The following is a 12011-nucleotide window of genomic DNA, read 5'->3' as shown; positions in this document are numbered from 1 at the left end:
ATGACTGATTGTCAAATGGGTGCCGTTGTACACGGACACTGAGGCAGTTAGAGCTCCAGCCCCTCTCTCCTCCGCTTGGCCCCAGAGGAGAATTCATACCGAGTAGTGAGATGGTTTCTGAAAACTGACCTCGTATGTTGCTTCTTGGGCTAACTTTAAATATTATGGCGTGAAAAATATCAGTAAGGCTCCTGTGTGGAGCCGATCTCGCTTGGGAACCAGAGTCAAGTTCAAGTCAGCTCCGCCGTTCAGTTAGATCAAGGCTGATCTGTAGCTGTGTTGGCTGTGGCTCAGTGGGCAGCACCCTCGCCTCTGAGCCAGAAGGTTGTGGGTTCAAGTCCCACTCCACTCCACGGGACTTGAGCACATAAAGCTAGGCTGACACTCCAGCGGAGTACTGAGGGGGTGCTGCACTGTCGGAGGTGCCGTCTTTTGGACGAGACGTTAAACCGAGGCCCTGTCTGCTCTCTCTGGTGGATGTAAAAGATCCCGCGGCACTATTTTGACGAAGAGCAGGGGAGTTCTCCAGGGTGTCCTGTCCAATATTTAGCCCTCAACCAACTTAACAAAAACAAATTATCTGGTCATTATCACGTTGCTGTTTGTGGGAGCTTGCTGTGCGCAAATTGGCTGCCGCGTTTTCTACATTACAACAGTGACTCCACTTCAAAAAGTACTTCATTGGCTGTAAAGCGCTTTGAGACGTCCGGTGGTTGTGAAAGGCGCTGTAGAAATGCAAGTCTTTATTTTTCTTTTACCTCGGCTCCATTTACCCGCCTTTGATCCTATCCCTTGAAGCCCTTGTATAATAAAAGTCTATCGATCTCCGCCTTGAAAGCTCCAATTGACCCTCCGTCTCCACAGCTTTTGTGGGCGAGAGTTCCAGATATCCACTGTCCGTTATGTGATAAAATGCTTCCTGATTTCACTCCTGAACGGCCTGGCTCTAATTTTAAAATCGTGCCCCTTGTTCTGGATTCTCTCACCAGAGGATGTAGATTTTCTGTATCTACCCTGTCGAATCCCTTTATCATTTTAAACTCATCAATTAGACACTTTCCACTATTACTCTTTAGACCTGCTCTTTGGGAACTATTAGAAATCAGCCTCTAAATGCTCACAATGCTGAATCAAGTTGGCAGGGTGAAGGCAGATTATTTACCTCATCGGGTCTTTGATTGGGATCGATGCTCCCCCCCACCATTGAGAGAAGCTTTGGCTACTAACAGGGAGAATCGTGTATGCAAGGGTTTCTCCACTGTTCCGAGTTGTATCTGGGGGATGTGAGTGGAGGCCAAGCATTGTCTTTATTCGTTGACTGGAAAGCACGTCCCGCATATCATACACCCGTCTAACTGGCTCCTGCCTGTTCCTTTATACTGTTCAGCGTTCAAAAGTAGTTTCAACATGTCGAACACTTTACTTCTGGTCTGGTTGTTTCACTTCGAATCGTACCACAGTACAGCACAGACGGAGGCCATTAGTCCCACTCCCTCGCTCTTTCCCATATCCCTGCAATTGTTTTTCTCCTTCCACGTAGTTATCCAATTCTCTTTTGAAGGCTACGATTGAATCTGCTTACACCACCCGAACCACTCGTTGCATAAAAACATTTTTCCTCATGTCGCCTGTTTTTTTTTGCCAATCACCTTAAAAAGGGTATCAGGACTGCCAAAAGGAAACAGACACTGCGGATAGAGGATCACCTCCGCAACAACTCGGACCCCCGGCGCATGTGGCAAGGCATCCAGTCCATCACTGACTACAAGGGCAAAAACACCAGTCCCCCGGTCAGCGACGCCTCCCTTCCGGAGGAGCTTAACAACTTCTACGCTCGCTTCGACAGGGACAACAAGGAGCCGGCTTCCAAAGCCTTGCCACCCCCGGAAGACCAGGTGCTCACTCTGTCGACCTCCGACGTAAGGGGCGCTCTACGCAGAGTGAACACACGAAAGGCTGCTGGACCGGATAGCATCCCTGGACGGGTACTCAAGGAATGTGCTGATCAGCTGGCTGATGTCTTCACCGCCATCTTCAATCTGTCATTGGCCCAGGCAGTAGTCCCTACATGCTTCAAGACCGCCACCATCATTCCTGTGCCTAAACAAGCGGCTGTGACGTGTCTGAACGACTATCGACCTGTCGCACTCACACCCATCATAATGAAGTGTTTCGAGAGACTGGTCTTAGCCCACATCAAAGCCAGTGTTCCTGCCTCCCTTGACCAACACCAGTTTGCCTATCGGGCAAACAGATCAACGGAGGATGCAATCACAACTGCTCTACACTCGGCACTGAATCACCTAGATGGTAAGGAGACCTACATCAGAATGTTGTTTATAGACTACAGCTCAGCATTCAACACTATCGTCCCCAACAAGCTGGCCACCAAACTCCAAACTCTTGGCCTGAACACTTCCCTCTGCAACTGGACCCTGGACTTCCTAACAAACAGACCCCAGTCTGTCAAATTAGGTAACCACACCTCACCCCCCCCCCCCGACCCTGAACACGGGGGCCCCACAAGGATGTGTGCTGAGCCCCCTCCTCTACTCCCTCTTCACCCACGACTGTGTGGCTGTTCATGGTTCCAACACCATCATCAAGTTTGCGGATGACACCACGGTAGTAGGCCAGATCACCAACAACGATGAGGTCCAGCATCTTGTGAAGTGGTGCGCCGACAACAACCTGGCCCTTAACACCAAGAAAACAAAGGAAATAATCGTGGACTTCAGGAAGTCCAAAGGCGGAAGTCACACCCCCATCCACATCAATGGGGCGGAGGTGGAAAGGGTGGCCAGCTTTAAGTTCCTCGGAGTCCACATCACGGAAGACCTCTCCTGGTCCCTCAACACCTCCTCTCTGGTGAAGAAGGCCCAGCAGCGCCTATATTTCTTGAGGAGGCTGAAGGGATGTAATCTGTCACCCCTGATCCTCTCTAACTTCTACCGCTGCACTATAGAGAACATCCTGACAAACTGTATCACGGTATGGTATGGCAGCTGTAGCTCCCATGACCGGAAAGCCCTGCAGCGGGTAGTCAAAACTGCCCAACGCATTACCGGCACCCGGCTACCGACCATAGAGCATATATATCAGAAACGCTGCCTACGGAGGGCACGGTCCATCATCAAAGACCCTACCCACCCCAGCCACAGTCTGTTCGCCCTCCTACCATCTGGAAGACGCTACAGATGCATTCGCACCCGTACGACCAGATTTAGGAACAGCTTCTTTCCCAGGGCTGTCATCCTACTGAACTCCACAAATAAACACTAAAGCCTGCACATCTGCCAATACACTTTATTATGGTCATATTTATGCTAATATACTGCAAGCCAAATGTATAAATGTATGTTGAATGTTTAAGTGTCCTAATCCAAATTGTACACTCTCGGGAGCCGCAAGCCTACATTTCGTTGTACTGCACTTGTGCACTAACAATGGCAATAAAAGTTGATTTGATTGATCTGTGCCCTCTGGTTATCAGCCATTGGAAACAGTTTCTCTTTATTTACTCTGTCTAAACCCTTCCGGTAAAAGAATCGATGATAACCAGAAAGGGTGTGATTTTTTTTTTTTAATATACGTTTGTGTCAAAGATGTGAAGAGGCCATGGACCCCATGTGTGCTCTCTCATCCTTTGGCTGGTTTTAGCCCCGCCGATCCCAACAGAGGGCGAAGGACCAACCCAGAGACCTGGAGCCAATCGGGAATCAGTGAGGATACGGATCTGTTTTTATGTTTACCAACTTTATTCAGCATCACAAAGCTTTAAAGGAAACCTGATTTAGTGCTGGGTTGATGAAAGCCGGTCGATAACTCCTTCTTAGGCAGGAACCGAGGATGACGTGCTTCCACATTAAAAATGAGTTCTCGGGTGACTGAGTCCAGTGCGGGACCAACAGTCTCTGTCACAGGTGGGGCAGACGGTGGTTGAAGGGGCAGGTGGGTGGGGTGCTTGGGTTGACGTGCGCTCCTTGCGCTGCCTGCGCTTGACTGCCGCTTGCTCCCGGCGAAGAGACTCGAGGTGTTCGGCGCCTTCCCGGATGCTTCTCCTCCACTTTGTGCGGACTTGGGCCAGGGATTCCCAGGTGTCAGTGGGGATGTTGCACTTTTTCAAGGAGGCTTTGAGGGTGTCCTTGAAGCGTTTCCACTGCCCACCTGGGGCTCTCTTGCCGGGTCGGAGCTCCGAGTAGAGCGCTTGCTTTGGGAGTCTCGTATCGGGTTGCGGACGATGTGCCCCGTCCATCGGAGCTGATCGAGCGTGGTCAAAGCTTCGATGCTGGGGATGTTGGCCTGAGCAAGAACACTGACGTTGGTGCACCTATCCTGCCAATGGATTTGCAGGATCTTGCGGAGGCAGCGTTGGTGGTACCTCTCCGGTGCTTTGAGGTGCCTGCTGTGCATGGTCGATGTTTCTGAGGCATACAGTCGATAACTAGTGCACAGAAGTCTCGCGGCTGACATGTCTCTTTGTCTGTTCACAGAGGGAGCACCTGAAGATTGCACAGCAGTATTTCCAGCTAGTCGGAGGCTCCGCCAGTGAATGCGGTACGTACTTGAGCCGTGCAAGCACGAGCAGCTCAAAACTATTTAATGGTAATGGATGCTGAGTGAGCTGAACGAGCCGGGGGTCTTCCACATTACAGCGCAACCTGCGTTACTGGTCAGAGAGGAGGGCGCATCCCCTCGCCTCACCTCACCTAGTGGAGAATAGAACGTGAAGGATTAACGAGTCCTCAATTTGTGGTTTTTGCACAGCAAAGCTCTCTAGACACAGGAATGAAGACAAGTACAAATAATCAGAGAAACATTATGAAGTTTCACTGTCTCAAGACAGCTTTGTCTTACAGAAATTCTGGCATTAATTGGAGCGCAGGTAATTGTGTAAGAATCTAACACCCTGCCCACATATCCTTGTAAGTCCCTGGGTTAAGGTATCTGCTGATGTGTGTTTGAGAACGGGCACCTTACCAGTTGAGATGTGTGGGTGAGTAGTTTGTTCCATATTATAACAGCATAAGCCTCACAACAGGCCCGTAATAAATATAGACTTTGGCAATGGTACTGCCATGGCCCCAGTGCGGATATCCCAGCTTCCACGCTGCAGCCAGACCTTTGTACTGTCCATGGCCGAGGGGTGGGAGCTGGGTGTCTTCCTCCCAGGCTTTCCCAAAGCTGCGCTGAATCCAGCTGCCAATAAACACATGAGGGCGGCCATGTGATTTTCTCTCTCTCTGGTTTATTTTCCGTCCCTAGAAATTTGGTGGTGTGGGGAGAAGGGGAATATACATGGGACCTCTGTGGAGCCTACATGTTGGTGCTGCACCAATGAAAAGTCACACCTTTACAAATCGGCAATCTTTCTCCATAATCTTTTACCATTTAGCTTCTCAAACCCTTTCACAATCCTCGACTCTTCTATTAAATCCCCCTTAACCTTCTCTGCTCCTGTGAATACAGCCCTAGTTTTAAGTCTTTCATGAAATCTAGATCCTCTCATCTCTTGTGTTATCCTTAGGAACATAGGAACAGAATGAAGCCATTTTGCCCCTCGAGCCTGTTTCGCCATTCAGTGAGATCATGGCTGATCTGCGACCTAACTCTATCAATCTCAGATTTAAAATTAACAATTGATCTAGCATCAGTTGCCGCCTGCGGAAGAGAGTTCCAAATTTCTACCAACCTTTGCGTGTAAAACTGTTTCCTAATTTCACTCCTGAAAGGTCTGGCTCTAGTTTTGAGACTATGCCCCCTAGTATTAGATTCCCCAACCAGCGGAAATAGTTTCTCTCTATCTCCCGTGCAGTACTGCGGGAGTGCTGCACTGTCAGAGGTGCCGTCTTTTGGGTGAGACATTAAACCGAGGCCCCGTCTGCGCTCTCAGGTGGACGTAAGCGATCCCCCGACACTATTTTGAAGAAGAGCAGGGGAGTTAGTCACGGTGTCCTGGGCCAATATTTTTCCCTCAACCAACATAACAAAAACAATACAACAGTGACTACACTTCAAATAGTACTTCATTGGCTGTAAAGTGCTTTGAGGCGTCTGGTGGTCGTGAAAGGTGCTATATAAATGCAAGTCTTTCTTTCTTTACCCTATCAGTTTCCCTAAATATCTTAAAAACGTCGATCAAATCTCCTTGTGAATCTACGTTGCAGCTTTTCCCTGGTTTCAATATCCTCTCTAAAGGGATGTCCAAACCTGCAGCTGTAGCCTATCCAATATCTTGTACAGGTTCATCATCATCTCTTTGCTTCTGTGTTCAGTGCCGCTGTATATAAACGCAGAATCCAATTTCCCCCTTTTTTTTTTGACTTGCAATCCACCTTTTCAATTATGCCACCATGTCCTGGAAATGGGAATGTTGAAGATTTTGGCACTGTGCAGATTGTTTGTTATTTTGGAAAATGCTTGGAATTTAGACTTGTGTTAACTTGTTTGGCCGCCAAGGAGCCGAGATTGAATCTGCTGAATGTGGAAAGAGCCAGTATCATTATATGGCAGGTAGAGTCTCGGTCTACTGCAAACTCTCATTCCATGGTAATATGTGCTAGCTCTAAATGGTGCTGCTAAAATCATAGAACAGTACAGCACAGAAGGAGGCCATTCAGCCCATCGATCCTGCGCCAGCTCTTTCGAAGAGCGACCCAGTTAATCCCACTCCCCCGCTCTTTCCCCGTATCCCTGCAATTTTTTCTTCCTCAAGTATTTATCCAATTCCCTTTTGAAGGCTGCTATTGAATCTGTATCCACCGCCCTATCAGGCAGCGCATTCCAAATCGTTCCGTAAAATTTTTTTCCTCATTGGTAAAAGAACCAGAAGTAACAGTCACTTTAAATCTGTGCCCTCTGGTTATCAACCCTTCAGCCATTGGAAACAGTTTCTCTTTATTTACTCTATCTAAACCCTACATGATTTTAAACACCTCTATCAATTCTCCTCTTGGCCTTCTCTGCTCCAAGGAGAACAATCCCAGCTTCTCTAGTCTATCCACGCAATTATATTCCCTCATCCCCGGAACCATTTCAATAAATCCCTTCTGTACCCTCTTCAAAGCCTTCCTGTCCTTCCTAAAGTGTGGTGCCCAGAATTGGACACAATACTCCAGCTGTTTTTGTAGCATCAAAGTGCCCTGTCTTAAAGGAAAGGGGATGGTGCTGTGTAGTATCTCATCAAGTATATTTCCTGTTGGCCTGTTTCGAGTGGTATTGGCAGTGCTGTTCCTGGCCACCCCATACTCGAGGGCAGGGGGACAGTGTGCAGATGATAAGGGACCAATGGTAATACTCAGTTCTGTACGCGCATTGCCTCTCTTCCCCATGTCAGTTTACAATGAGAATTTACAGTCGGATTGTAGTCATTAAGTCTATGGCCAAGGGTTTCTGCTTTGGGTGCAGTCGGCGATCCGGGCGCAAATTGCGCTAAAATTGCACTAGTTTTGCAAAGTGTTATTTTTTTGTTTAAATTTCCGCTCAAACTTATTTGCATATCGCCAAATGTAAAACCTTCTGTGAACCAGCACAATCGGGCAGTGTTTTAGAATGTAATTTTTAATAAAAATTTGCATTATAAATATCCCTTGATGTATGTAAGAGAGCTAACCTGTGCAGTTTTATTAATACAGCTGAAAATGGATTTATCACAAATAAGCATTTTTAATCGGTGTCCAGTCCGCCACCTGTGAGTAACCCGATTTTAAATAACTCAAAATGACTTTAAAAAACTATACAGAACCGTTTACTAGTTACGTTGGTGTACAATACTGTACTCAGTTTCTTTAGTAAATTTTTAAAAAATTAAAAGCTTTTAAAGCATGCTTATTAGTGTCCTTGCACCTAAAAGAACAGCAACTTGTATTTATACAGCATCTTTAATGTAATAAAACGTCCCACGGCGCTTCACAGGAGTGTTATCCAAAAAAAACTATTTTGACAGCGAGCCATATAAGGAGATATTAGGGCAGATGACCAAAAGCTTGGTCGAAGAGGTAGGTTTTAAGGAGCGTCTTAAAGGAGGAAAGAGAAGTGGAGAGGCGGAGAGATTTAAGGAGGGAATTCCAGAGCTTAGGACCTAGGCAACTGAAGGCACGGCCACCAATGGTGGAGCACTTAAAATCGGGGATGTTCAAAAGGCCAGAATAGGTGGAGCTCTAGGTGGATTATAGGGCTGGAGAAGATTATATAGAGATAAGGAGGGGCAACGCCATGGAGGGATTTGAAAACCAGGATGAGAATTTTAAAATCGAGGCGTTGCATAACTGAGAGCCAATGTAGGTCAGCGAGCACAGGGGAGATGGGTGAGCAGTTAGCACACGGGCGGCAGAGTTTTGAATGACCTCAAGTTTATAGAGGGTAGAACTGGGGGGGGCCAGCCAGGAGTGCATTGGAATAGTCAAGCCTAGAGGTGATAAAGGTGTGGATGAGGGTTTCAGTGGAAGATAAGTTGAGGTAAGGGCGGGGGCGGGCGATATTACGAAGGTGGAAATGGGCGGTCTTAGTAACAGAACGGATATGAGGTAGGAAGCTCAATTTATGATCAGGTATGATGCCAAGGTTGTGAACAGACTTGGTCAGCCTTAGACAGTTGCCGAGGAGAGAGTTCAAATCAGTGGAAAGGGAATGGAGTTTGTGGTGTGAACCGAAGACAATGGGGGGGGTGCCCATCCCGCCCCCAACCCGCCTCCGTGCCATCTTCCCAGGTAGTTAGGCAGTTAAGAGGATTAACCCCATTTTACCCCTGCAAGTGTGGGCTTCCTGACGTCGGGGAAACCCTGCCAGTGTTAGCGAGGCGAGCAGTAGGTCTGCGGGGGTCGGAGGGGTCAAAAAGTGCGCTGTGAAGGTAAGTGATGGGTGCAAGTGTGGAGAGGTAAGTATGTGAGGTGAGTGAAAAGTGATAGAAAATGTTTACTTACCTTTGTTTCTTCCTGCAGGCTGCAACAGTTGGGGAACCGGAGACTCCCGCATCTCACCGGCAGAGATGGCAGATGGCTGCTGCATTCTCCGATGCAACAACCATCTAATTTCTGCTCAGCGGATAGGTTTGATGAGTTTTGAATACAAGGACTCCTGAAACAATATAGAATGTCAGTTTTTGACAGCTTCTCAAAGCTGTCAAAACGATGACAATTCATCTGTCAAAGATTTTTGACGTTCTCCGTCACCGGCTTTCCCTTAATTGGCCTGCTAAACCCGCTGGGCGGGCTTAACAAGGTCAATCAAGAGAAAATAGCGTGGGGTGGCCACAAGTCGATGGAGGCGGGACTAAAACCCGACAAGTGGGAGACCCGCCTCCAAAAGCTCCCCATTGGCAAAATCCGGCCCAATGGCTTTGGTCTTCCCGATAAAACGAAAAACAGCTTAATTTTAAGAGCCTCCTCAAAGACCCGCAAACGGGCACACTTAGCGGAAACCCGCAATGGTGATTAATTCTATCTGGCAGCGTGGCCAGTCGTGTGGGTGGGGCCGGCTTCTAGCGCGATGTTTTTTAAACTGGTGCAAAAGATCACGGAAACTCGATTTGCGCTGGATGTAACCTGCGCTTGAAATTCTTCGGTCTTTTGCACTGGTTTGGCCAATTTTGAACGAATTGCGCTTGGGGGGAAAAAAGCGTGACCTCCTGGCCTGTCATTATAACCCGGCCACAAATAATCTTACTGGTTATTTTTACTCTCAATAGAGGGCTGAGACCAGCGTGCTCGCCCATCCTCAGACAAGGGTTTACCTGCGGTGCAATAGAGGGATTGTAAAGTGGAAAAAAGACCTTTTAAAAAAAAATCTTCCCTGTAGTCCAGGTACTGCATTAAAGTTTGAAAATGACCCTGACACACAAGATCTCAGCAAAGGAGCTACAGTTTAATCCCCAATCATATCCTTTACTTATAAAACCTTTTATTTGGGCTGTAACACTCCAGTCTTATTTTTCAGATACCATCCCTGGGCGTCAGTGTATGGCCTCCTGTTTTTTTCTACTGAAACAGTTTGAGGATGTTTTGATCTACCTAAACTCTGTCAAGGTCAGTAGCATTTTTTCTTGTTGTGTCTGCCATCTGTTGTTCACAGCCAGCATGTTCTCGTGTGACTGGCGCATTTGCTGCTCCATGTAGCTGGCCATCCTTTCCATGGAACAGCACAACGTCGCCATCACCTGCGAGACGGTAGTGCTCTTGTTGGAGATGGACTCCTCCATTCTCTGCACATTTGCAGACATCGCGGTTGCAAAAGCTGCCAGAGCCTCCTGCAGTTGTTGCTGCCCCTCCAAGATCGCCCTCTTTCTCGATTGCCCTCGCCCCCCCCCCCCCCCCCCCCCCCCCCCCCCAAGGCATGCAGCTCAGCAGAGCTGGGAGCGTCCTGTGCCCTCCGGCGAGGAGGCTCCACTGCTGTCCCTGTCAGCACCATCTGCCCTTGCTCACTTGTGATGTGAGAGGCACCAGGTGACAACACCTATCTCGCACAGGACCCACCGAGGTGTGCGTATCTGGGCTGGTCTGCTGACGCTGCACCCTCAGAGGCTGGAGCTTCCTCTGAGGGGTCGTCTTCCTCCTGTGGCTGGACAGTGGCGGGGGCGCTTGATGGACCTGTGGGAGAGTAAAGAGATGAATTAGAAATGTAATCATAAGAATGGGTTACGTTACCATTCTGCACATGATGACATTTCACTGACTGCTGACATCAGTCACCATATGAGTGACTGCTGTATGTCATGTGGCTGCATGAGATGTAATTCTGTCACCAGGTTGCTGGGATGTCCCCCTCTTTCCGTCTTCCACCGCCAGCAGCTCTGCAACTCCCGAGATCTCCAGGGCTCTGCTGGAGTTAGTTGAGTGAATATTCATCGCTCTTTATCCCCCAGTTGTGTACCTCCTCCAGTTCTCTGCCTCTCCCTCTTATTGTGGGCTCTCTTCTCCTGCAAGGAGGGAAAGAAGAGAACTTTGAGTGAGAGTGATGGAATGAGTGTAAGAATGGATGGGCTACATCTGTCGAGGGTGACTATGTAGGAGTGGCGTGACATTGCCAAATGGCCTCCTTCTGTGGTGTTACTTGCTATGATTGCATTAGGATGAGGGTGAGTGTCAGTGGTGGTTAGTCAGATAGGGGTGTGAGTACGTACATAGAGGGATGGGTGGACCTGCAAGATATTTTGGTGTGAGGAATGATGTGCAGGAGTAGGCTTAGGAAGGCAGAGTGATGGGGTAACGAGCACATCAGGATGTAGGTGAGTGTGGCATTGCACTCACCTTCCCTGACCTCATGAGATCATTGAATCTTTTCCTACACTGGATTCACGTCCTCCTAACCACATCCCTGCCGCTGAACTTCTCTGCGATCTCCAACCATGCCCTTTTTATGTCTTTGGGTGGTCTTTTGTGCCTATCGCCAGGGAAGAGGATCTCCGGGGGGGCTCTTACTGCCTGCACCAGAACATCGAAGGAGATGTCGTTAAATCTTGGTGCGGCCCTCTGCCTTTGTGTCTCCATGACCCATACTTTATAACGCTACTCAGAACTCTGGAAATCACCTTGAACACTCCGACATCAACCTTCAAATGAGATGTGTGCAAGGCTGCTTTAAATATCGGCACTGGAAACAAGCCAGCGATGAAGTCATCAGACTCGCTGCATTTAATTGGGCCGGGAAACACGCATGACTTGTTTAATTGGGGCCATTAAGTAAAAGTCACACCGGAAACCGCACTGTTCACAACATTAAATTCCCGGCCCGCACGCATGCAACCCAACTCCAAGGTAAAGATTCCGGCCCAATATTTCTCGGAGATATTCCTTTTCGTATTTAGAAATGAATTTGCATATTCATCGCTCTGTATCCCCCCAGTTTTCATATTATGTGTCAAAGAACTGGGATCGCTACAGTCGCTGCAAGCTGGACTATAAATTGGGATTGTAAGTGTCCGATAATGGGATATGGCGGCAGTTTTTGTAAATATCTGTAACTGCTTTCTGTTGATCACGAGTTGGAATGAGGCATCCACTCCACCCGTGCATGAA

At 48.2% G+C, this 12011-nt stretch overlaps 1 protein-coding gene across 1 annotated transcript in view; it reads left to right on the top strand.

Moving 5' to 3' along the window:
- ift56 (intraflagellar transport 56) overlaps positions 1-12011 on the top strand; it is a 60635-nt gene that overhangs the window by 18570 nt on the left and 30054 nt on the right. Inside the window, exons 7-8 of the mRNA XM_085969475.1 lie at positions 4494-4557; positions 9934-10022. Of these exons, the coding sequence (XP_085825601.1) occupies positions 4494-4557; positions 9934-10022 (153 nt within the window). The remainder of the gene's footprint in view (positions 1-4493; positions 4558-9933; positions 10023-12011) is intronic.

This window comes from Somniosus microcephalus, chromosome 28 (assembly GCF_052327205.1).
Source record: "Somniosus microcephalus isolate GS21.2 chromosome 28, FLI_Smic_1.0, whole genome shotgun sequence".
NCBI lineage: Eukaryota > Metazoa > Chordata > Chondrichthyes > Squaliformes > Somniosidae > Somniosus > Somniosus microcephalus.
The sequence above is the reverse complement of the archived record's forward strand: the minus strand, read 5'-3'. Positions and strand labels throughout refer to the sequence as shown.